The following is a 27,897-nucleotide window of genomic DNA, read 5'->3' on the forward strand; positions in this document are numbered from 1 at the left end:
AATTTGCAGGATATGTTAAGGAGATCATTAGGAATAAGAGAAAAAAACAATTTTTCAAAAAGACCTTATAGTTTTTGAGAAAATCGATTTTAAAGTTTCGAAGGAAAAAAGTATACTTTTAAATGCGGTAAATGTCACTTTTAGTAGCAAACCTAACGGTAGTGTAATTTTACATGTATCAAATGAAAGCGCAATACATTTCCTGACGGGGTTTCCAGGGGGTCTATACGCAGCTGCAGCGCTTTGGCCAGGGATCGCTATACAGCCGCAATATGGCTGCATGAAGATCCCTGGCATTTTTTCCTATTTTCCCAATTTTTTTTTTTATGTTTAGAGTGTGGGAATTTTTTTTTTTTTTATTATGTGGGGTCCCCCCTCCTGAAACTTTTTAACCCCTTGTCCCCCATGCAGGCTGGGATAGCCAGAATGTAGAGCTCCGACCGATTGGGACTTCACACCCTGTTATACCAGCTGCAAAAAAGGTCCCCTAATGCCGATTTTTGTTCCGGGGTATATGTTGGGGGGGCCCCCCAGGTTTATTTTTTTCTGGGCCCCATTGTTGCTTAAACCGGCCCTGAACATGTTGCCTATCAGATGATTACTTATGCCCCTTTCTCTTCTGATGACACATTGTCTGAGTGGAGAGGAGACTGCATGAGTCACTAAAAGGGAGGGGGTTGGGTGATCACATGGGAATCAGTAATAGGCATGAGGGAACTGCAAGAATTTCATATGACTGGATAAGACAGAAGAAAAAGAATCAGAATAATGAACAGCAACTGTGTTTTTTCATTAAACAATGTTTCAGGACAGCCCCGTTTCAAGGGGTGGGCGAAGCAGGTGCCCGCCCGGGGTACAGTGAGGGAGGAGGGCGTACCCAATGCAATGGCTACCTACTACTTCCTGCAGGAAGTAGTAAGAGTAAGTGGCTGGAGTCACAGAAAATCCCGGCGGCAGTGATCTTCGCATGGAGCCTAGAAGGTGAGTCTTTACTACACCACTCCCGCTGCCATGCATTTCTGCAATGGAGGGGGAGCACAGAGGGGGGCCTCGAGGTGAGGGAGGGAGGAGTCGGCCCCCCTCCCAAAGAGTGCCGCTGCTCCCGCTCCAGCAGGGGGGGCACCTATACCTGGCAAAGCTATACTTGACCACCTATACCTCGCTAAGCTATACTGGGGTACCTATATCTGGCTAACCTATACTGAGGACAACTATGCCTGGCTACCTATACTGGAGACACCTATGCCTGGCTACTTATACCGGGGGGCTAAATACCACTTCACAAATAAAATTCTTGAGCTCACAGGGGGTGCAATTTTACACCCTCGCCCTGGGAGCAGATTAGCCTAGAAGCTCCCCTGTTTCAGGATTTAGTAGCATATACAGATGCATGGATACAAACCAGGATTGCTCATAAATCAGCCTTTTAGAATCCTATATACCTCAAATAATGATAGCCAGCTTTACACAATGCAAGCCTGAATATGAATGTGAAAGCAGCAGGCTACACAGCAAATCGAGGCAGATTCTCTGAAAGAAATTATATTAGCCATACTGGATGATTATGACTGTATTTCTTTTCAGCAGTCAAAGAACAATAGGCATTTTTATTTGTATGGTAAGAATCTGCATTGTTTAACAGTAACTAATTATTATCTATCTTGACAGTGCTGAAAGAGTTTGGTTGGTTGCTATGGGCCTATGCAGACTGAGGCAACGCTTCCTTTAGATACATGAAGCCATCTGCTGGCTGTGTCTTCTAAGCACACATGTATGCATGTTCAGACAGTGCAAGAAGCCATGTTCCTCTCATGGGGGATCATCACAACTGGCTCCCTTTCTAGTATTGAGCTACCCAAAGAGTTGTAAAATAGCCCAATTCCAGGAACAGATCTAAATATACCATCTGACAATGTAAAAATAAGCAAGCTACCCAACCTTTGCTGTGTTCAATATTTTTTACAGCTAAAAATCCAAATGTCAAAATTTGATTACGTGACCTTACTGATTTGAAATAACAGCAGGTTCTGTGGGTAGACCTACCACTGCTGCTTGTCTCTACATCATCCTGCTGATCAGACTGAGGGCACAACCTACATTCTCTGAGAAAACACCACCCTGATCAGGTACTCATAACAGTTCAAGATAGTTCATGGAATGCTTTGCTTCCAGTCACCAAAAACTCTGCAAGTGGTGTGATACAGCAGTCTGTGGGATCCTGTATGTATTGAGATTTAGTAAGATAAAAGAGGAGATAAAACCTAAAAATTGATCCCAATTATGTCAAAACTAGACCCGACAACTAAAGCCTCGTACAAACGCTAGATGAAACTGAGGTGGCCGATAAGGACCGACTCTACCCAAAAATTAGCATGAGTACAGCAGCCCTTGATGCCACCCGATGTTTCAGCCAGCGATTAGCCCAGAAGATCAACATGCCTCGTGTGTGATCAACATGCCAAGGGTGTTTGAGGCTTAATTCTTTCAAACCCTGAGAATATGGCTACCTGCCTGCCTCACTTCACTCTTTCTTGACAACTTTGCTTCCTGGCTCCCATACATCCAATTCTCCAATTCTCCAACCATTCCATAATCAGCCATCCGAGAATACCTGCTTTGTTGAACCCAATAGCTCCACCTCCACTCAACTGCTCTCCATCACCAGCTGCTTTGGCCTCTCACAACACTTCAATGGCCTCACTCACCTTTATGGCCACACTCTCGACTTCATCTTCTACAATTCCACCTCACTCACTGACCTGGACCCCACACTCCTCCTCCTCTCTGACCATAACATAATTACTTTTTGCTCTCAAAAGCCTGCCCTTCCTGCTCTCTTCCTACCCTGGCCATTGGTCATTGGCAAAGAGATCTCTGTAGCCTCAACCCCAATGTCCTCTCCAACAACTTCCTCTCATCCTCCAAAAAATCCACTGACCATTACACCATTACAACCTCTCCCACTCATCAACTCTAAAAAAAAGTTGCCTTTTCTATTTTCCACCTTAACTGCCCCTTCCCCCCCCCAACCCTGGCACACCACTCACAATCTCACCTCCGAAAAGCTCACATTTTGTAACGTAAGCAGAGGATGTCACACCTTAACACTGACTTCCTGAACTACAAAGAAAGATGCAGATCTTGCACTTAGCTCTCTCTTCTGCCAAACAAAATCACTGCTCATACACAACCACTGACTAGTCGGAGGAAGACCTCAGTCCATGGAAAAAGACCACACCCATTAAGATTCTGTGCCTTTCAGAGGTGACACAGAGCCTATCATCAGCTTCAGTAAGCAGATGTCTGTGCAGTCTGAGTCTCAGTCATAAAGCTTTAATGTAATAAAGGGAACCAGGGAACAGTTTAGCACACTGTTTAGATTTTTCTTCAACTTTTGACCTTCATAATCACATGAGCTTTGCAACTTTATATGGTCATTGAAATCCCCAGGGGAATTCTCATTTTCTTTTCATTCCCATTACTAGTACATTATCCAAAATGTATTGCTTTTCTGAGGAATAATTCTATACTTGCATGCAAGAAAGCAGAGCTCATTGTCCAGATGCTGTAAGATGACTGGATACACTGTCTCAGTCCATCAGACAAACAACAAATACGCTCGCAATATAGGCCTATTTTTTGCCCAGTGTTTACATATTCATCATTATCCATCTTATAGTAAATTATTTTATTCCAAGAGCAATATCTCCATATTACAATGATAAATTAATTCCTACATATTATTTGCTTAGCACGCAAAGAGCGTCTTTAGCTTTGCTCCTAACCTTATTACAAACTGTTCTTTGAGTGAATTAGTTATAATACAGATCTTCCTGTTACTTGCATACATGCATCTTTAGTGGCTGCCCATTCTGTTCTGTCTTGTTTAGTAGTCATCTCATCTATGCTTTTTATTTTTCATAGATAGCACACAGGACGACACATATAAAAATGAATCAATAATGATGATAGGTAGAATTACTCTATTCCTTGATACAGCAAAGGAAAAGAGGTGCCCAATATATATAAAACACTTTAAAATCAATAAAATAAAGAAGATTGAGGTGGCTTACCTCATAGACGACAAACTCACTTAATTAAGGAAATTTAATGGATAATTAAGCACAGGCAATGCGTTTCGTGGGACTATGCCCACTTCCTCAGGCCAATTAAAAGTGCCAGAGCCATCTATATGCCAGGTTCTGGGCGCCTCTAGCTAGAGGCGCCGAGAGTTTGGCATATAGACGGCTCTGGCACTTTTAATTGGCCTGAGGAAAAGGAAGCTTAATAATGTCAAAATGGATCTACTGTGCTATTGTCAAATCTGGCTTACATCACATAAATTCAACTGGTGTTTGCTTTTAGCTGTGTTTAATGCCTGATAGCAGACATAAAAGAGATCCTTCATATGTGCTTGTATAATAAGTGAAATCTTTGCACTGTATGTTCTTATAATTGCACACACCACCATCATATTCACACACTGACTACAGTATATGGAAATTAATATGCTTGCAATACCCAATTTGACCACTGGAGCCCGCCTTACACACACAACTTTCACTGTCAGCTAGTGGAACCATTAGGTTGAGGAAAATGTACTATGCACCTGTACAATCACACCCATGTTCTCTCAAGCCATCCTGAAAACAGAACTGAAGGTCGGGGTTTCATTTGTCTACAAACAGTGACATAGCAAAGATTGTGACCGGACCAGGGCCCCTTAGGAGACCCTCCTCCAATAACTGCTTTAGCTCTTTATTGATTCTTTAGTGGTAATGGTCACCTCTATGTGCTTTGAAGAGTAGTATTCATTAATAAACCATTCCTTGCCCTCTGCTTACACCTTTTTCACGTAGTGGTAGTCTGTATCATGTGATTGTTATACATACAGTGCTGGAAGGGGGGGGGGGGGGGAGGGCAGCCTAAAATGTGCACTGTGCCAATACCTCTGTAGTTATACCACTGTCTGCAGACTTATGCTCAAAATACAAATCTAAATGAACTATAATTGCCACCATTGCAAAAAATCACATGCTATACAGAAGGTTTGAGGTGGCCTCCTGCCTAAGTCCTAATAATAGGCACTCACTGTACCAAGGTTTATGCAACACACTATACACATCTAGATGAAAAAAAATGTTGACAAAATGCGTATTTCCACTAGGATATTGTAATAGATAGCGGAGATACCGCCGCAGAGGCAAGCGGCATGGCGGCTATCTCCATGTATCAGCCGGCGGCCTCTGCAGCACAGTTACATGGTGCTGCTCTGCCTGGTCCTTCTATTGCACATAGATTGAGGGCTACGCGCGCGCGCCAGGCGACAGGACCTTTATGCGAATAGAAGGGGAGTCAGCTGATCTACCAAGTCAGCTGACTTCAACGGTACTTTGGATTGGCTGAGTGATTGGGGCGGCGCTGCGGGGCATCTCTGTATATATAGTACTAGTCTGTCAGTTGCCCCGTGTCTGCTGTTGCGAATGCTACGTGTTAGCGCTCAGACCCTAGTCAGATCCCAAAGTGTGCTAGAACCAGCTGGAGCTGGGGATCCACACTTAGCCAGATTCTGTTGATAGCTTAAAGTACTAATTGCATTGTATTATCTGTTATGACCTTCTGCTTCCTTTGACTACTCTCCTGCTTGTTGATTCTGTACCTCTGCCCATCTGATTCCGGTTGCCGACTCTGCCTGAACTTAACACTGAATCAGCCCTCTGTCTTTGTACTTTATCTGTCCGTACGTTGCCTACTCTGCTTGTCTGACCTTCCTGTCCTCACCAGTGGGCCTAGCCACTGGTGAGGGATCTGTAGTAGCATTCACCTACTCCTCAGGTGAAGCTCAGCTGCACCACTGTCTGTAACACCTGCTCCTCAGGTGTCCGCCAGTTGCAGTATAGTTTTAATCACCTGCTCCTCAGGTGACCAGCCTTTGCAGCACTGTCTGTAACACCTGCTCCTCAGGTGTCCACCAGCTGCAGTATAGTCTTAATCGCCTGCTCCTCAGGTGATCATCCTTGAAGCACAGTCAGTGGTCCCTGCCCCTCAGGTGTCCACTGGTTGCAGTACAGTCTGAATCACCTGCTCCTCAGGTGATCATTGGCTGCAGTACTGTCTGAGTCACCCGCTCCTCGGGAGATCTCCTCTTCCTCATTACTGTTGCACCAAACACTATCTCACATTGGTTGTCCTGTGTCTGGCTATACTAGCATTATTGGTGATTCTGCAGATCACCACATTATCAGGTATAGCATCTGTATTATTGGTGATACTGCAGATCACCAATAATCAGAAAATCTGTTTTGCTGACACCAATCGTTACAGATATTACATTTCATATACTTTTTTCTGTATGCAAGTTTTCAAGACACAAACATCCAAGATACCAACAACCCAACGATATGAATGGCCCACTATTCCCGTCACTTAATGAGAGAAGGAAGGAGCACCTCCCCCTTGTTCTGGTGCACAACCCCCTCCTGCCCTCCTCTAGCCAGTGTGTAATGCAGAGTATGGCCAGCAGAAGCAGTACTTCTCTCATCTCCCTGTCAGAGTCCAGTGTTGTGTATTCTTCCCTTTCTGCCTCCTGCTCGCTACAGGAGAAGATGCCGGGCACTAGAGAGGGCAGTAAACAGAGAGGATGGTGGCACATCAGTGGACTTCAGCAGGGAGGTAAGAGCACAGCGCTTCTGCTGTGTTATACTCTTCATTACACACTGGGCTGGGGGAGTGCAAGAAAGTAGGCAGAAGGTGGCACAAGGGGATGGAATGAGGCACAAATAGGGACAGAAAGTGGAACTTGATGACAGTAGGAGGCACAAAGGGGGACAAAAGGAGGCACAGAGGAACACAGTGAAGGCACAAGAGGGCAGAGGGGACACTGAAGGCACAGAGGGATGGAAAAAGGCACAGGGGGACAGAAGTGTGACACAGTGGGGGGGGGGGGGGGGGGCAGAGGTGGAACAGAGGGGGATGCTAAGGGCACAAAGGGGCACAGGGGAACAGGGCTGGCACAGAGGAGACACTGGGGGCACAGATGGGGTACAGGGGACAGATATGACACTATGTTTCAACTTATGGACAGATTCAGGTTAAGAACAAACCTACCGTCTCTATCTTGTTCATTAAACAGGGACTACCTGTAATAGGGAGGGACATTGGACAATGACTAGATTGTGAGCTGCAATAAGGGACAGCAGAGTATATTAACCATACCCCAGAAAATGTTACATGTGCAGGCAGCGCTCATACATTTTACTGGACTTTTATGCTAATTACTATTAAATAATGCTTTTCATAATTTGCTTAACTCAACTTTTACATGCAACACCTACATTGCCTGTTACACAAGCAGCGAAGGCGTAGCATGTATAAAGGGAATTACACAAGTTACATAACGTATTACATAATTTGCCCAAAACACAGTAAACTTTACATACACTGCCTGCACACATAAAGTCTACTGGTGTATTGTTAATATATAAACCAATGATTGATGTGGCTATGGACTCCGTAAGGTGCTGAAGTGCTATATAAAAGTATAATAATAATAACACATGCAACTTCTGTAGATTTGTGCATTGATTTAGAGTATGGAGATGACTAATAATGTGATATTACTAAACACTGAACAAAGCATGTACATAAAAGAAGCATTTACAGATATACAGTACAAGGCAATAAACGAAAAGATTGTAATACTGTTAAAAAAAAAATATATATATATATACAAAAAACCCTAAAAGTAATGTTGGCTCAGTCACACAGAAGTTGTATGACTCTTAATTGGTTATCAGGGAGTATGAATGACTTCCACTTCATCAATTGCAAATAATTGTATTATCTTTTAAAGCACAAAACAGGACCACGGTTAGTTTGAAGTATGATTGGTAGTATACATACATATTTATTTTATCAAGCTACATGTCATTTCAGGGTCAGTTTAACTTTCACAGCAGTAGCTGAAAGGACAGTTTCTCCTTCAAGTCCACCTAAACTCGTACTGAGCCTCAAAAAGAATAGGCAAGGATTTGGAGTGGGTGAAGGCTTCCAATAAGCAAACTATCAGCAATACAATACTTTGCTACTTTGGTTCTGCAATGGTGCATCCTTCGCCATTGCAGCACATAAGCCTAACTGATTCCCATATCACCAATTCCTCTTCCTGTAGACTAACCTCAATGCCCTACCTAACCCTAACCTACCACTCCAATGTTAAATCCTTCCTGATACCTAACTTCCTCCCTAACATGAACTCCTTCCTAATGCCTGAGCCTATTCTTCCCCCTAATGCTAACCCTTTTATGGGCGTTAACTCTAACTTCCTAACCTATAAATGAATGTTACTTTAAGCTATCCTCTTATAGTAACCTTCCTAAATTACGCCTTACTTTACTGAAAACCTTAACCAATTCTCACCTTTCATCGTCTTCATTCATGGTTAGGATTTGAAGCACCAGTTGTTGCAATCTAGATGTTTAATAGCCAAAGGCAGTATTGATTTTGTGCAATACTGATTTCATCTTAAAGGAAAACGGAATTGAGAAGGATATGGCGGCTGACATATTTATTTCCAGTTGCCTGGAGTCCTGCTATCTTTCATGCATGAGTAGTATCTAAATCAGCCACCTGACACAAGCATGTGGCTAGTCCAGTCAGACTTATGCATATGCTTGTTCAGGGTCTGTATTTAAAAGTATCAGAGACAGAGGATCAGCAGGACAGCCAGGCAATTTGGATTGTTTAAAAGGAAATAAATATGGCAGCCTATTTGGAAGAGTGGTTGGTATATAGAGGTAAGCAAATAGGCGTACGTACAAAAAGGGCGCGGGGTGTAAACTCTAAATAATAATTAATCATTAATAGGGTTTATAAAAATAGTGTGCTATATTTCGTTTACAAATAATGTTTAACAAAATTATAAATCATTAAATAATGTTTATGAAATCGGAAATTGTGAAAACGTTAATCTTCCCTGTTTCAAAAGTTAAACTTATAATTACGTTTATTAAAAAAACAATAATATATGTTTAATTGTTATAATTGTATATTATTGTGAATAACCTTCATTTATGGTTTGTTCTTATAATAAAATCTGAAAATATTCTTTAAAACGATGATATAAATATAACTACGTTCGTAATAAGTGTTGTAAAACATTAGTAATTCTTACTAAAATTTTAGTAAAACTATACCTAAGCCTACTCTTACACAGAACCCTCCCTGTACCTATCCCTAACCCCTAGACCCCCCTGTTGGTGCCTAAACCTAAGACCCCCCTGTTGGTGCCTAAACCTAAGACCCCCCTGTTGGTGCCTAAACCTAAGACCCCCCTGTTGGTGCCTAAACCTAAGACCCCCCTGTTGGTGCCTAAACCTAAGACCCCCCTGTTGGTGCCTAAACCTAAGACCCCCCTGGTGGTGCCTAAACCTAAGACCCCCCTTTATTATGTGGATAATAATGTTTTACTAATTGTGGATGCAAAAAATATTTTGCAATTTACGTTACGTACTGATCACTTTATTTTGTGAATAATAATGTTTTACAAACAGTAAGGGATAAAACTTTAAATAATGTTTTAATTATTTAAATAAGATAAATATGTTTAGTATTTTCATAAACGTTATTCGGCACGGGTGCATTTTATAAACGTAAATCACCACAAGCTCAGTTATAAATCATTAAACATCTCCGGGAGCGCCGTTTGTAAACTTTATTTAGCTCCGGGCGCCGTTTGTAAACTTTATTTAGCTCCGGCGCCCTTTTTTCCTGCTCGGCGCCCATTAAATGTTATTTATTATGGGAGTGAATGGCGGCGCCCTTTTTGTCCACTAGCTGCCTGCGCCCTTTTTTCCCAGCTCCAGCAAATAGAGTGTCTTTTTACTTAGTTACTATATTATATAATTACTCTTTAACCCTAATCCAGATGTTGATTGTTATAGTTTTGCCATTTATATGTGTATTTCTCTCTCGTTTGTGCAGATTTCATGGGATTTAAGTTGTGGGATGATTGTGAGACTGGTCTGTTTTGTTCAGTTTTATTTTTACATTGTCATTTTTGTAAGATGTTATGTAATGTCATCACATAACATGGATTTACCCTTCTATGTTCTTATTTCTATGCTTGTTCATATGTCTTTGCATAATTTTCAGCTTTCTTATGATTATTTTATACTTATAATGTTCCTTTTTGCACTTCAATAAATTTCTTCTTGAATAAAAGAAGAAAAAAAAAATATGGCAGCCACCATCTCCCTCTCACTTCAGCTGTTTTTTTTAGTGCTGCTCCTTCCTACTTATATTGATATAGGGGACCCTGTGTTAGTTGTAATGGCAAAATAGCTCATCTAAACACCAGATTAGCCATCTGTATAGAAAACAAAAGTTTTCTTTCTTAAAGCAGAAATAATTTGCGATAATTCAGGTTGGAGTGAGCTTGAGATGTCTCCCAGAGCATCACTGCTGAATATATGCAAATTAACCATTGTTGCCCTTAGAAGCTAAACACACCTCCAGAACCGCTGGAATGCAATGATGTGTCAGCTTGTTCATTTGTACAGAGCCATAATAATCCAACATGCATACAGACTGTTTCGGATTGGTTGATCCTCATCAGTGCATGGCATGGATTAGTTTGGCTCTATGGAATAGGGTTAAGTAATACTTTAGAGGATAAATATTAACCACTTGAGGACCCACCCTTTACCCCCCCTTAAGGACCAGCGCTGTTTGATGGGATCTGTGCTGGGTGGGCTCTGCAGCCCCCAGCACAGATCAGCGGGCACGCAGAGCGATCAGATCGCCCCCCTTTTTTCCCCCCTATGGGGATGATGTGCAGGGGGGGTCTGATCGCTCCTGCTGGTGGCATGTTGCGGGGGGGGGCACCTCAAAGCCCCCCTCCGCGGCGACATTCCCTCCCCCTCCCTCTCCTACCTGTCCCCCCAGTGATCCGGGCTGCACAGGACGCTATCCGTCCTGTGCAGCCAGTGACAGGACGTCCTCTGTCACATGGCGGCGATCCCCGGCCGCTGATTGGCCGGGGATCGCCGATCTGCCTTACGGCGCTGCTGCGCAGCAGCGCCGTACAATGTAAACAAAGCGGATTATTTCCGCTTGTGTTTACATTTAGCCTGCGAGCCGCCATCGGTGGCCCGCAGGCTATTCACGGAGCCCCTGCTTCCTGATTAATCAGCCTGCGGCTGCTTCCTGATTAATCAGCCTGCAGCTGGCGACGCAGTACTGCGTCGCTGGTCCTGCAGCTGCCACTTTGCCGACGCACGGTATAAGCGTGCGGTCGGCAAGTGGTTAATATAAAGCTCACAATAAGGACTGATTTATATCATCGAGCTTTGTTTGTGCCGCAGACCTAGAAAATTGTACTTGAATTGATATTTTTGTGTTCAGAATGTTCTTACTTGTTTGCTATCCTGGCTTGTGGCTGACACAGGCTGAATGAAGACTTCGGAGTCAGCCGCTTTCGTCTCCTGTGAAGGCTCTTCCTGTATGGCTTCTGGCACTGGTGGAGGGCTTCTGATACCACTACTGCTGTCACTCCGGCGAGGGATTTTCACAGAACTTTAAAAACACAAAAGACTGTAAATACCACTTTTTTGAGAATGCAGCTTTTGCTAGGACTACAGTACAGTAACAATGAATAACATTCAATAAAAAAAATGTGATCCAGCTGACCAGAATTAAATAAATGCCACTATTGTGTTGGCCAGAAGTGGATCACATTTGGGTGACCACATTACTAAACCAGCCATCAGCAGATTCATGTATGATGGTGAGAGTCCTCTGGAAAGAATTGTGTGTTCTAAAAAGAAACCTAAAGGCAAGAGGAAGAGGGACAATTAACCTGTCCCAAATCCAGATAATGTACAAACATTAGATTTACACAAAATACGTTACACACTAGAATCCCTTTATAGTATATACTATATCAGAGGTTACCTATATCGGAATTGGTCATACAGTACATTTTATAGACGCAGTTAGTAGCTGGATAGTGTACTTGTTAAGGGCTCTGTCTCTGACACAGGAGACCAGGGTTTGAATTTTGGCTCTTCCTGTTCAGTAAACCTATTCAGTGAGGAGACCTTGGGCAAGACTCCCTAACACTGCTGTTGCCTACTGGGCACACTCTAGTGGCTGCAGCTCTGGCGCTTTTAGTCTACCGGGAAAAAAGCTCAATATAAATCCCACCTCCACACCTCTCATTGACTGCTCTCTAACTGCCTTCTCTCCACTCTCTGAACATTCTCTCTCCTCTATAATATCCAAAGCTAATCTAACCACTTGTTCTTTGGATCCTATTCCCTCCCATTTCATTCCGCACCTATCCTCATCTCTCATGCCTGCACTAACATCGCTATTTAACCTGTCCCTCTCCACTGGCATCTTTCCGTCGCCACTCAAAAAGGCTGTTGTGACACCACTACTTAAAAAACCATCTCTAGATCCGCATACAGTCAAAAGCGGCGCCTGGAAAAAATGGCGCACGGTTCAGAACGGCCTTAAAACGCTATTTAGCGTTTTAGACTTCAGAACGTAATTTTCCGTTTTCATAAGACTCAGGCTGCCTGTGTTATTTGCAGTCAAGTTGATAACCAGTAGATGGTGCTGTTCAGCATAGTGTTATAAAAGGATTTTTAAGCATTGTTAAGCCAGGCTTTGAAAAAGGAACAATAGCATAGTGGTAAAATACTGGGCTCTGGAGAAATTTTTGCAGGTTCGAATCTGCACGTTACTTTTTTTCTTTTCTTTAATTGATAGATACCACTGCTATTTGGCATTGCTAAAAGATTAGTTGAAATATACTTTTTTATGAAGTAAATGTTTTGTGTTTTTGATATCCCAGCTGAATATCGTATGAAAGGTGAAGAAGGAGACACGGAGTTACTGCCTGCAAACTCTCATCTTTATTCTGCCTTCCCACTTCCTTTGCATATGTTATGCATGCAGCTGGATATTAAAAACACAAAACTTTGTCTTCGTAAAAAGTATTTTTTAAACTAATCTTTTATTAATACTCAGATAGCAGTGCATATATCAGTAAATGAAAATAATTAAAAAAAGATCATTGACTAGATTCGAACCTGCCCCTTGCATAAAATACAACCACAGCTCAGTACTATACCACTGCACTATAACAATGTTACAACTTCAAAACGCTAATTAGCGTTTTACATTAAATTGACGGCGCCATAATGTTGCGGTGGAGCTGTGCGCCATTTTTTCCTGCTCCCCTAGATCCTCCCACACTCGCCAACTACCGCCCAATCTCACTTCTCCCATTTGCATCCAAACTAATTGAACGCCACATACATGCAGAATCACTCACCAACCTTTGTTACTTTTAAACGCTCTCTAAAAACTCATTTGTTCCGACAAGCATATGCGCTACCCTAGGCCACTTCCCTTTGTCCTAAGACCAAATTGCACTCCTACTAGGTATCCTAAAACACACTGCCTTTATATATTTTATCGTATACTACCCCTCCTCTTGTTTCCCCCCCCCCATTCCCTTTAGATTGTAAGCTCGCAAGGGCAGGGCTCTCTCCCCCTTTTGTGTCTTGGAAATCATTATACATTTTATTCATCATGTTACTTGTATCACTGTCATTACCACTTCTGTATTTTGTATTCTGTATGCTGTATCATTTTTGTATTTTGTCACTAATTATGTATCTTCTATATTAGTGTACACCATTGTCTGTATTATGTACCCCATGTTTATTTACTTTGTACAGCGCCACGGAATATGTTGGCGCTTTATAAATCAATAATATTAATAATAATAATATAAATGTAATTTGTCTTGTCTCGTCAGTTGCTGGGACCTGAGGACTGAGTTTACTATATCCACAGCTTTACTATATTAGAGTTTACTATAACGAGATTCTACTGTAGGTCATACTAATGTACTGTGAAGAATTAATGTGATTGTTTGTTATTATCATTTTGTCTTTATATATTGCTGAGATCTTCCACAGCACTTTACAGGGGATGTATAGCCATGCCACTAAAGCCACGATAACACAAGAGGACTGTCGCCCACAGGGATCAGTATTCGAACCCTCAGGAGACAATTTGTGGCCAAGTGCTGGACAGACACATTGCGAGCCTGCATGGAAGGGGGTGGAGAGATAGCAGCATGGCGCAAAATGCAGCAGGAGAGTTTGGAGGAGAACAATAGCCTTGGTGTAATACTGGGGTGTCATACTTTCTGACCACCCAGCGCAACAAGACTAAGTAGCTGGATAATGGAAGAGGCTCCACAGATGGACACAGGAGTAATGAACAAGGGAGCAAGATTGCCCAGAGCAACTGCAGCTCTGGGCCTCCTATCAGGCTAGATGCTTGATACAATACACAACAGACATAGTCGGTAACAGGCTTGGATCATACACGTTAATTCAGATGTCAGTCATATTGGAAGGATTAGGCAGATTCGTAGTCGAGAAGCGGGTAAAGGTCGGTACACAATACAATATTACAATAGATGTTACTTCAATAATATTACTAGAATATTATGAATAACTACAAAGTACAAGACTGACTAGAGTACATATATATCGTGCTGATGCGCAATATATGAAATGTAGCTCTCAAATAACTATCTAGCTAAAGCACAAGTAATGATAATTAACAAGACAGACAACAGACAGACAGACGGAATGCTCAGCCAATCTAATTGCTGTTTTAGCAACGACGACATTCACACTGAGATAGACAAGACTAACGGGTAGGAGCAAACTAATGGCAACCGCTGCTATAGTTCGTCCTCAAGAACAAGGCTAGAAGGAATACTACCAGTCACCAACGTGGTGCTGGCAGAATCTAACTATAGGTCAGCAAACATCCAGCAGACATGACAATACAGAGCAAGGCATTATACATTTACAATAACAACTTTCACAGCATAGACCCAACGACAATTCAGAGAGCTGAACGCTATGTCGGGCGGGGTCAGAAAAGGGAGGCAGACTTTTATGCTGGCCTCAGCCAATGGATGCAAGTATGCAAATTTCCACACAGCTGAATGGTAATCACTCAATCCTGAGCTGGCTTGATTACCATTTGCTAGCTGGCTGTGAATGCAAAGGACTCCCATAAGAAATACATGCAGTATTATGTAACAACATGCATACAGGAAATCCAGGGCTATCTGGCCGCAGATCAGCTGCAACAAGCAATTGGTGAAATGATGACAGCATCCTGAGCTGCCCAGAAGTGCAGAGCGATTGCAAATGACAATGAGACCCATTGCAAATGAACAACCGAATGCAAGCAGATAAGCCAGAACTGTCCGTTTGCAGCTCCACTGCAATGGACAGAATACACTACAGGAGGGAGCCTTACACTTGGCCTGTGTTTGGATGACATCATGCAGCAGGCCGGATGTCTTGCCAACGCATTGGGACTGCCGCGCCCATGCTAGATGCTTGGCAGAAGCAGCTCTAACAAGAGCTGGATACCAGGTGAACAAAGCCTTACTGCCCAAGGGGGAGCTAATATTCCAATTCCTACTATAGACATAGTTTAATGTTCCCATTAAAGGGAGTCTGAAGCGATTTTTACATTAAAAAAACAGATCTAAGGAGAGGGATGGCTCTGGGTCTAATAGAGTTCCCCCGCCGATCTGCGCGTTGCCTCGCTGGCTTCCCCGTTAGCAGTCTACGACTGTTCGGTCATAGACTGCTCTCTTCCACCTTGGCTGTGCTTCAGCAGTCTTTGGAAACCCATGCAAACATGGGAAGAACATAAAAATGCCATGTATTTAGTAACCTGGCCCGGATTTAAGCCAGGGACTTAAGTATATTATTCTAGGGGAGTAGATGAGTTAAACACAGCTAGAGACAAGCCAGTTGTGACTGGGCATTTATTTTCATATTCCCTATAAAGCATCACGTCATCTCTGGAAATTCATACTAATATGATGATATGATGAAGACATGGATGGATGGTGCTAGGCATATGGCATGGAAAGTTTTGCTGTAACACACTCCTGCGAAGATGCAGAATGTAAAAGCATGCTTCAACGAGCATCACCCAGGCTCATAGGATATATATATACAGGGCTGATGATTATATGGCGTAATTCTGAAATTGTATACAGTGGTGTGAAAAACTATTTGCCCCCTTCCTGATTTCTTATTCTTTTGCATGTTTGTCACACTTAAATGTTTCTGCTCATCAAAAACCGTTAACTATTAGTCAAAGATAACATAATTGAACACAAAATGCAGTTTTAAATGATGGTTTTTATTATTTAGTGCGAAAAAAAAACTCAAAACCTACATGGCCCTGTGTGAAAAAGAAATTGCCCCCTGAACCTAATAACTGGTTGGACCACCCTTAGCAGCAATAACTGCAATCAAGCGTTTGCGATAGCTTGCAACGAGTCTTTTACAGCGCTCTGGAGGAATTTTGGCCCACTCATCTTTGCAGAATTGTTGTAATTCAGCTTTATTTGAGGGTTTTCTAGCATGAACTGCCTTTTTAAGGTCATGCCACAACATCCCAATAGGATTCAGGTCAGGACTTTGACTAGGCCACTCCACAGTCTTCATTTTGTTTTTCTTCAGCCATTCAGAGGTGGATTTGCTGGTGTGTTTTGGGTCATTGTCCTGCTGCAGCACCCAAGATCGCTTCAACTTGAGTTGACGAACAGATGGCCGGACATTCTCCTTCAGGATTTTTTGGTAGACAGTAGAATTCATGGTTCCATCTATCACAGCAAGCCTTCCAGGTCCTGAAGCAGCAAAACAACCTCAGACCATCACACTACCACCACCATATTTTACTGTTGGTATGATGTTCTTTTGCTAAAATGCTGTGTTAATTCTACGCCAGATGTAACGGGACACGCACCTTCCAAAAAGTTCAACTTTTGTCTCATCGGTCCACAAGGTATTTTCCCAAAAGTCTTGGCAATCATTGAGATGTTTTTTAGCAAAATTGAGACGAGCCTTAATGTTCTTCTTGCTTAAAAGTGGTTTGCACCTTGGATATCTGCCATGCAGGCCGTTTTTGCCCAGTCTCTTTCTTATGGTGGAGTTGTGAACACTGACCTTAATTGAGGCAAGTGAAGCCTGCAGTTCTTTAGCTGCTGTCCTGGGGTCTTTTGTGGCCTCTCGGATGAGTTTTCTCTGCGCTCTTGGGGTAATTTTGGTCAGCCGGCCACTCCTGGGAAGGTTCATCACTGTTCCATGTTTTTGCCATTTGTGGATAATGGCTCTCACTGTGGTTTGCTGGAGTCCCAAAGCTTTAGAAATGGCTTTATAACCTTTACCAGACTGATAGATCTCAGTTACAGTACTTTTGTTCTCATTCGTTCCTGAATTTCTTTGGATCTTGGCATGATGTCTAGCTTTTGAGGTGCTTTTGGTCTACTTCTCTGTGTCAGATAGCTCCTATTTAAGTGATTTCTTGATTGAAACAGGTGTGGCAGTAATCAGGCCTGGGGGTGACTACAGAAATTGAACTCAGGTGTGATAAACCACAGTTAAGTTATTTTTTAACAAGGGGGCAATCACTTTTTCACACAGGGCCATGTAGATTTGGAGTTTTTTTTCTCACTAAATAATAAAAACCATCATTTAAAACTGCATTTTGTGTTCAATTATGTTATCTTTGACTAATAGTTAACGGTTTTTGATGAGCAGAAACATTTAAGTGTGACAAACATGCAAAAGAATAAGAAATCAGGAAGGGGGCAAATAGTTTTTCACACCACTGTATATCTAGCTTCGCTACCTTCTATGACACCTCAGAAAACATTTAGACCTGGATTCTTACTGAGGATGAAAAATAGATTCATTACTTTTTGGCAGAAGAGTGTTGTACCGTGTTAGCCATCCATAAAAGCAAGAATGTTTTAATCAGGATGATACCATTTATTGGCTAACTTAGAAGAAAAGCAGTAAGCTTTTGGCTATGAAGCCTTTGGCAGACTGATTCCTGACAAAATTAGGAACACAGCTTATATACATTGGACATTAAAAAAGAGACACATGGTTCTGCAATAAATGTCATTGGATGTCTAATTACAACATCAAGAGGGTCCCACGGACGGTGTGATGAGGAAACATCTTAAAACTCATTCAAACATAACTTGGTCAGGATACATACAATGTTTGTTATAGGCTAAAGCAAATTGTAGAATGTAAAAACCTTCTTACCAGCACAAGAATTAAAAGGGAATTATGGCACAGGAAAATAACAAAACAAAAAGGATAGTGGAATTTAAAACCCATCATATCTGCGCAAGCAGAAATAAACATCAAAGCCTAGAATAAAAACGTGCTGATTTTTTTTTCCTTTAAAATGTGTTGGGTTGTAGGTGATGACTTTCTTTTGTGTACTTGAGAGTGTTATCATGATGGACGACTGGGAAACCAGCCACTGATGCATAGCACACCAACCTCATCAGTCAACTGTGAGATGTTACTATGAAAAACTGGTGAGGAAAGCATTCTTCTGATTTAGGACACCCAGCCAAATTGATCACATGACCACATGGCAATTATGCAGCCAGTCCGAACACTTTATCTGTATACACACTCTGGGTCAGTATTTTGAATGTAATAGAGGCAGATAATCTGAACCAGAGCCAGTCAATTAATATAGTTTTAAATGGAATGGAGTATCAGTAACTTCCATATTCCTGCCCTATCAGCTTTCCTTTTATAGTGCAGTTTCCCTCTGCAAACAATCTACACATATAGCAAAGCAGAGACTATGAGATTATGTGTGGCTATTTATGAATCTTTTGGCAAGCAAACAGTTCTTGGATGTTCCAGTTGTGTATTCAGCTGTCTGGCTGAGGTTTCAGCTTGCACAAAGCATATGTATCATGTAGCTACAAACTACATACAAGGTCATGTATGAACTGTTGTGCCTGCAAGAATTACTTCTCTTACCTGCATAAACTTGCTGAAGCACTTCCATTAAATATAGGGAATGCGCTCAGAAGGAAGGAGGCCTGGACTTTACAAAAGTGTGCTCAGTCCAGAAGCTAGGCGAATATAGTAAAAAATTACTTAAAGGTAAAGCATAGAAACGTAAAACTTAGTTGAAGGTGAATTTAAAGCCGGTTAAGAGGACTTTAGAATTGCTTACAATTTTCTTCACCACCAAATTCATGCTCTATTCCTATCCATAACTGACCTACTTCCACAAAGGAAAGTTAGAGTAGAGGAGGTAACTAGAAAACGTGGATTCTGTTAGTGTGAGTAGCTCATCATGAACGATGTTGGGAATTTATCCTGACTATAGCTGCTTGAAAACAAGTCATCCACCAAATACTTCATGAGGAAAAAAAAAAACTCAGAGCAGGTGCAGCAGATAATGAAACAATAAACTTTTCCTAATAGCTGCTCTTAAAGGGATACTGTAGGGGGGTCTGCGGAAAATGAGTTGAACTTACCCGGGGCTTCTAATGGTCCCCCGCAGGCATCCTGTGCCCGCGCAGCCGCTCACTGACGCTCCGGCCCCGCCTCCGGTTCACTTCTGTAATTTCTGACTTTAAAGTCAGAAAACCCCTGCGCCTGCGTTGCCGTGTCCTCGCTTCCCCTGATGTCACCAGGAGCGTACTGCGCAGGCACAGACCATACTGGGCTTGTGCAATACACTCCTGGTGACATCAGCGGGGCCGGAGCATCGGTGAGTGGCTGCGCGGGCACAGGATGTCTGCGGGGGACCATTACAAGCCACGGGTAAGTTCAACTAATTTTCCCCCGACCCCCCTACAGTATTCCTTTAAGGTGGACACACATGATACAATTTTGTATTTTGGGGGATTCGAGAATAATGAGAAATTTTTCCAATTGATTGTGACTTTTGAAATGTCTGACCAATGTATCACACATGTATGTGTTTAATTATGCCCCAATTATGAAAAAAATTATGAAAAACTCTGTAGAAATTACCTGGACATATAAAACTAAAATTTTACAATCCTACACCATTTAATATTCTGAAAAATGTTTCACAATTTTATAGTACTGCCGATTACAAAAAAAGAAATAAATAAAAATGGTAAATTGGATCACATTTTCTGATTGAAAGAAAATTAAAATGTTACATTTACTGCAGTATACAACCGGCCATTTTTATAGAAAAAAAAATGGAAAATCAAATGTTTTATTGTATTGCATGCAGCTACCTTATGAGAGATTGCAGAATTGTAGCAAATACCATCAACAGCATCAGAAGTTAGATCTTTAAATGCATACAGTGAAGTGGAGGAAAGGGAAAGGTCTTATGGTTCACAGGAGAAAGTCTTTAGTCCGGCAATGCACAGAGAGCCAAATATAATGTATAATAATGGTCAAGATCAGCAAAACCATGTACGTACCTAATAAATACTTGGGTCTTGTACTTGGACTGGGTTCCATGGCTGAGTGATGTGTTTGCTTCAGTTTGTGGTTGTAAAGGTGTAGTATTGCTCAATGGAATACTGACTGTGCTGCTGGTAGTTTTTGCTTGTGCCAACTGCTCTTGTACCTAGCACAGCAAAAAGAAAAGAATAATTATCCATTGTTATTCACAAAATTGAATTTGCAGTGAAAGACCTCAAACTGAAACACCTAACATTTAAACTTGCTATCCTTATTTTGAATAATTGTCTGGTACAATTCTGAATAAAGATGCAGCATGTTGGAGGTGATCTTCTTCCTGTGCCAATAAACCACACATTTCTTCAATATTTGCTGACAAATAATATTCACCCATAACTTGTATAATTGTGGGAGAATGATGCTGTCATATAGTTTATAAATGCTAGTATAAAAATAAATTCTTGGATATGCCAGAGGGTTATAAAATACAGTGCTCCATTAAATAATAACCCTGTGTATATTTCACTTTAACTACTTCACTAAGGTTTTTGGAAATTTCACATGTATCAATAAAGCACACATTACAGGTTTAAAGAGGAACATAATGTAATGAATACAATTGCTTATTTTTTAATAATATTCATTATTAAATTATTTAGTCAGTATTTGTGCATTGTAAAGTCTGATTTACATTCTAAAAATGATCACAGGTGGCAACAACTTATTTACTGCTGGCAAGTGCATCACTGCAGAATTTTTGTTTCTGTGTATTCCGAAGCCAGCAGAAATAACACCTCTGGTCTCCTAGAATGCTCAGGTTAAAGAAAACCTGTAACAAAAAAAACCTCCCCTGGGGGGTACTCACCTCGGGTGGATCCTGTTGAGACTTCCCCGTCCTCCTCGGTCCCACGGCGGCGGCGATAAAGCTCCCCGAACAGCGGGGATGTAAATATTTAGCTTCCCGGCTTCAGCGCAGGCGCAGTATCGGCTCTCCGCCTCGGGGATAGGCGGAAATAGCCGATCACTGTCGGGCCGCTCTACTGCACAGGCACAAGTCTCCTGCGCCTGCGCAGTAGAGCGGACCCGACAGAGATCAGCTATTTTCACCTATCTCCGCACGGAGAGCCGCAACAGCGTCCCTGCTGGAGCCAGGAAAGGTAAATAAATCAGCGCTTATCAGCGCTTGTCAGGCTTGTCGAGGGAGGATTCCAGGACATTTCGGGGGAGCCAACGCTGGTCTGCCCGCAGCTTCAGGGGAGGGGGAAGCCTCATTGGGACCCTGAGTCTTCCCCCTCCCGAGGTGAGTACTCCCAGGGGAACTTTTTTTTGTTACAGGTTCTCTTTAACCACTTGCCGACCGCACACTCCTACCGTGCGGCGGCAAAGTGGTAGCTGGAGGACCAGCGACGCAACTGTGCGTCGCCAGGTGCCTCCCTAATTAATCAGGAAAGGCCTACTGTTAGATCACGGAGCGGGTCTAAATGTACTAAATGTAAATGTAGGAGACATATGTCTCCTTTGTTTACATTGTACGGCGCTGCTGCGCAGCAGCACCGTAAGGCAGATCGGCGATCCCTGGCCAATCAGCGGCCGGGGAACGCCGCCATGTGACAGGGGACAGCCTGTCACTGGCTGCACAGGACGGATAGCGTCCTGTGCAGCCCCGATCACCGGGGATGAGCAGGTAGGAGAGGGAGGGGGGAATTTCGCCGCGGAGGGGGGCTTTGAGGTGCCCCCCCCGCAACATACCTGCCCACCGGAGCGATCAGACCCCCCCTGCACATCATCCCCATAGGGGGGAAAAAAGGGGGCGATCTGATCGCTCTGCATGAAACATGATCTGTGCTGGGGGCTGCAGAGCCCACCCAGCACAGATCACAAAAAATAACGCTGGTCCTTAAGGGGGGGTAAAGGGTGGGTCCTCAAGTGGTTAAAGGTCTTATAGTTCAAGCCATTCACAAGTAAGTTCCATTAGACCCATGGGTGCATGTACTTGATAAGCCCCAGAAAAACCTTAAGAAGCATACTTGAAAAATGTTGAACAATAGGTTGAAGTGAACTCGGGGTGAAAATAAACTGGTGAGATAAACAATTGTATTTATCCTCTTACTCCTAAAAATGACTGTTTTAGATATTCCACGGTTCTCTATATATATAAAATCGGATGTATGTGTGTGTGTGTGTGTGTGTGTGTGTGTGTGTGTGTGTGTGTGTGTGTGTGTGTGTGTGTGTGTGTGTGTGTGTGTGTGTGTGTGTGTGTGTGTGTGTGTGTGTGTGTGTGTGTGTGTGTGTGTGTACAGTGTGTGTGTGTGTGTATGTATGTGCTGCGATCACACGAAAACGCCTTGACCGATTTGAACAAAACTTGGTATACAGATCCCTTACTGGGATGATATGTTCTAGGCGTCTCGCATCCCCCCTGCACACCTGGGCAAAGCTACAAACAGCCAATCAGATTCCACCTATTCAAGTGAATGGAAAAAATGGAAAAGGCTGCCATTCTCACAGTAATTGAGCCAGAGTCCCCCCACTTGCCACAGTTGGTCACTTGGTGACCGAGGTTACAAATCCAGGAAAAATGGGCGGAGCATAAAACAGCAAATGAAATTTCAGACATTCATTTTAAATGGAAACATGTAAACTGCAGCTATTCTTACTCGCAGGGTTTTCAAACTTGGCAAACTTGGTCACTGGGTGAATAAGATTAATATTCAGGAAAGTAGGTGGAGCCTACAACAGCCAATCAAAAGTCACCTATTGATTTTCAAGGGGAATTAAAACTGCTGCCATTCTTACACTGTTAATGGCAGAGGCTTCAAACTTGCTACAGTCGGTCATTGGGTGACTGGGGTCCAAATTCACTAAAGGGGCGGGGCCACAAACAGCCAATTAGACTTTCTTGGTGGATAAACTGCTTCCATCCACACATTTTTGATGCCAGGAACCTGAAGGCTCACAAACTTGGTCACTGAGTGACTGTGTGTCAAGGTTACAAAAAGTGGGCGGAGCCAAAAAATAAAGTTCACTAGGAAAATATAAACTGCAGCCATTCTTACACTTTTACTGGCAGGGTTCTCAAACTTTGCACAGTTGGTCACTGGGTGAATGGGATGAATATTCAAGAGAGTGGGTGGAGCCTACAACAGCCAATTAAAATTTACCTGCTGATTTTCAAAGGGAATATTTACATTGCTGCCATTCTTACACTGTTAATAGCAGATGCTTCAAACCTGGTACAGTCAGTCACTGGGAGACTGGGGTTCAAATTCGGAAAGGGGGAGGAGCCACAAACAGCCAATCAGATTTGTTTAATTTCAATGGGAATATACAAATAATTGATACCAAAAGCCCAAAGCTCATAAACTTGGTCATTGAGTGACTGTATGTTAAGGTTAGAAAAAGTGGGCAGAGCCAACAACTATATTTTATTCCAGGGGAAAATATAAACTGCAGCCATTCTTATACTGTTAATGGCAGGGTTCCCAAACTTGACTCAGTGGGCCACTGGGTGACTGGGATTAATATTCAGAAATGTGGGTGGAGCCAACAACAGCCAATCAAATGTCACCTATTGATTTTCAAGGGGAATATTTACATTGCTAGCATTCTTACACTGTTAATGGCAGAGGACTCTAACCTGATAGGTGACTGAGGTCCAAATTCAATAAAGGGGTGGAGCCACAAACAGCCAATCAGATTTGTTAGATTGATTTCAGCCATCCTGTTATTGGCAGGGTTCTCAAACGTGACACAGTTGGTCAATGGATAACTGGGATTAATATTCAAGAAATTGGGTGGAACCTACAACAGCCAATCAAAATTCACCTATTGATTTTCAAGGGAAATATTGAAACTGCTGCCACTCTTACACTAATAATGGCAGAGGCCTCAAACCGGCTACAGTCGGTCATGAAGTGGCTGGGGTTCAAATCTACTAAAGGGGTGGAGCCACAAACAGCCAATCAGATTACTTTACTGGATAAACGGCTTCCATTCACACAATTTTGATGGCAGAAACCCAAAAGCTTAAAACTTGGTCACTGGGTGACTGGGATTAATATTCAGAAAAGTGGGTGGAGCCTAAAAAAAAAATCGAAATTCACCTGTTGATTTTCAAGGGGAATATTTAATTTGCTGCCATTCTTGCACTGTTAATGGCACAAGCCTCAAACCTGGTACAGTTGGTCATTGGGTCACTGGGGTTCAAATTCAGAAAAGGGGTGGAGCTACAAACAGCCAATCAGATTTGTTTAATCTCACTGGTAAATTACAAATTATTGATGCCAAGGACCCCAGAGCTCACAAACTTGGTAATTGAGTGACTGTGTGTCAAAATTAAACTGTTAATGGCAAGGGTTCTCAAAGTTTGCCCAGATGGTCACTGGGTGACTGAGATTAATATTATGGGGAGTGGGTGGAGCCTATAATAGCCAATCAAAATTCACCTGTTGATTTTCAAGGGGAATATTTAAATTACTTCCATTTTTGCTCTGTTAAGAACAGATGCCTCAAACCTGTTACAGTTGGTCATTGGGTGACTGGGGTTCAAATGCCGGAGAGGGACAAAGCCACAAAGAGCCAATCTGATTTGTTTAATTTCTATGGTAATATACAAATTATTGATGACAAAGACCCCAAAGCTCACAAACTTGGTCATTGAGTATTTGTGTGTTAGGGTTAGAAAAAGTGGCCGGAGCTAACACCAGCTAAATACATACCCGGGCAACGCCGATTCATCAGCTATTATTCATAAAAGTGGATGGAGCCTACAAAAGCTAATCAAAATTAATCTATTGATTTTCAAGGGAAATATTTCATTACTGCCATTCTTGCACTGTTAATGGCACAAGCCCTAAACTGGGTACAGTTATTTATTGGGTGACTGAGGTTCCAATTCAGAAAAGGGGTGGAGACACAAACAGCCCACCAGATTTGTTTCATTTCAATGCAAATTATTGATGCCAAAGACTGCAAAGCTCACAAATTTGGTCATTGAGTAATTAAGTAATTGTCTGTTACTGTTACAAAAAGTGGGCATAGCCAACACCAGCCAAATACATACCCAGGCAATGCTGGGTCATCAGTGGCGGAGACAAATACAAATTTCACTGGGAAAATGTAAACTGCAGCCATTCTTACACTGTTAAGGTAGGGTTCTCAAACTTTGCACAGTTGGTCACTTGGTGACTGGGATTAATATTCATAAAAGAAGGTGGAGCCTACAAAAGCCAATCCAAATTCATTTATTGCTTTTCAAGGGGAATATTCATTTGCTGCCACTCTTGCACTGTTAAGGACACAAGCTTAAAACCTGGTACAGTTAGTCATTGGGTGACTGGGGTTCAAATTCAGAAAAGAGGGTGGAGCCACAGTCAATCAGATTTGTTTCATTTCAATGCAAATTATTGATGCCAAAGACCACAAAGCTGGTCATTGAGTAATTGTGTGTTAGGGTTAAAAAAAAGTGGGCGGAGCCAACACCAGCCAAATACATACCCGGGAAACGCCAGGCAATCAGCTAGTATTTTATATTTAAATATTTACAAAGTATATTAAATGTTTTATTGTCTCTGTTCAATGGCAGTCAAGAGTCCCAGAGTTAAAAATACAGGAACTATTGACCTTTTTTTATTTCTCCCCGGCCGTCAGACATTGTATTCTGCCAGGAAAACTTTTATGACTGTAATGTGAGCTTTACTTTATATTCCCAACAAGGTACCAACAAGACAGAAGCTGTTATGTGCATGCCTGAAAATTAACTCTTTCAGGCAGCAAAATAAAATAACAGCTTGGTTATTAATAAGTTTTGCACTGTACATACATGTATTTATCTCATCCTGTCACAAGTTCCCTTATTTACACTTACACGGCTGCCAGAATTGATAAAGCAGCTAAAGCTAAATGGAAGGCTAGGATTCACCCTTCCCTCCATGAAGTGGTGCAAAAAGGTTTGTTAGGTCAATGGATTACATGACCTTTGATGTCCATGAGCAGACTGAGAGGTATGGTACAGTTTAGGACTTTTGGGATATTATTTATGAGAATCCTTTGGCAGTGGATGTATAATGCAGGGAGGTTGCTGGGTATTGAGGAAAGCAAGACTTTTTGACAGGGGCGTAACAATAAGGGATGCAGCCCCTGCTTCCATGCATCCGTGGGGGGCGCTCTGGGCTGTTTTTGGGGGGCAGGAGGGATCACAGCATGAGGGGAGAGCATTGCACATGATCGGGGAGGTGGGACAGCCCCCTCCCTCCTTCACCTCGGGCTCTACCCTCAGCGCACTCCCCTCCTGCATAAATCATCAGTGGCAGCAGCAGCGGTAGACACATACCTCCATCCACCACCGGCGGTTCCAATCTGTAAGTGCTTCACATTACTTCCTGTTTAAACAGGAAGTAGTGTGAAGCGTTTAGAGATCGGAGACCACCGCGGTGGATGGAGGTATGTGTCTGCCACCACTGCCGTTACTAATAATTTATGCAGGAGGGGAGCGCAGAGCCTGAGGTGAGGGAGGGTGGGGGACTGCCCTCCCGCTGATGTGCAATGCTTTCCCCTTATGCTGCTCTCCCCTCCTGCCCCCCCAAAACAGCCCTGAGCGGGCACCCAGGGGGAAGCATCCATATTCTTGCAGGGGGGCCCGGGGACTTCTAGTTACGACCCTGTTTTTTTATTTTATTCTCAGTACCATAATCAAGAGATGGGTGTAGCAAGAGATTCTATATTATCTGTTGAACTTGCTTTTGTTATTAGGTATCTTGTTAATACCTTATGTCAGTAATGTTTCACTAGTCATTCTAGAATACAAGAATATAGGCTGGTCATTGACTGTGTAGTTGTGATCAAACTAGTTGATGATTGTTAGGCTTTTGTCTGAACATGTATATGTAACCATAGTCATTTTATTCTACTGATGGCACTGTTGGCTTACATGTTCATGTACAAAAAAAAAAACCTTTCAATAAAAATGGAGCTACAAAAGAAAAAAAAAGAATGCTCTGGGAGGAGAAGGCTGCATAATAAACAGCCTGGGCTAAATATTACTGGGAGGGAGGGTATATATACAAATATACAGCAAACATAGAAATAGGAAATAGGAAATTATTTTTATGATGAAACTAGATCATTTACAAAAATTGGGAATCCTGAATAAATTACTGCATTCTACTATATGTCACTACAGTGCCCTTTTAACACTCTCCCAAATACTGCCATATCATATATAATATATATATATATATCCATATCATATGTATATATATATATATATATATATATATATATATATATATATATATATAGTATATTATTCATTAATCTTTAAGGTACGTTTATTAAAATGATTGCTAGTACACATGTATGGGAAGTAATAATAATAACTACGGTAAATAATCAGCAAAAAGCCTAATAAAAAAATTAAATTGTAGAGAATAAATTACAGATATGTCTAGAATTAAATCTTTGCTTCTTTCGTAATGGTGAAAATTAACCACTTCACCACTAAGGGTTTTTTCCCTTAAAAACCAGAGCAATTTTCACATTTCAGCGCTGCGTC

At 42.1% G+C, this 27,897-nt stretch overlaps 1 protein-coding gene across 2 annotated transcripts in view; it reads right to left on the reverse strand.

Annotated features, from left to right (window-relative positions):
* Nucleotides 1–27,897, reverse strand: part of LAD1 (ladinin 1) — a 147,209-nt gene that overhangs the window by 23,025 nt on the left and 96,287 nt on the right. For both annotated transcript variants that reach the window (XM_068269457.1, XM_068269456.1), the window contains exons 11-12: nt 20,363–20,511; nt 11,415–11,574 (exon numbers count right to left, since the gene is read on the reverse strand). In XM_068269457.1, coding sequence (XP_068125558.1) covers nt 11,415–11,574; nt 20,363–20,511 — 309 coding nt within the window. The remainder of the gene's footprint in view (nt 1–11,414; nt 11,575–20,362; nt 20,512–27,897) is intronic.

This window comes from Hyperolius riggenbachi, chromosome 2, assembly GCF_040937935.1.
Source record: "Hyperolius riggenbachi isolate aHypRig1 chromosome 2, aHypRig1.pri, whole genome shotgun sequence".
Classification (NCBI taxonomy): domain Eukaryota; kingdom Metazoa; phylum Chordata; class Amphibia; order Anura; family Hyperoliidae; genus Hyperolius; species Hyperolius riggenbachi.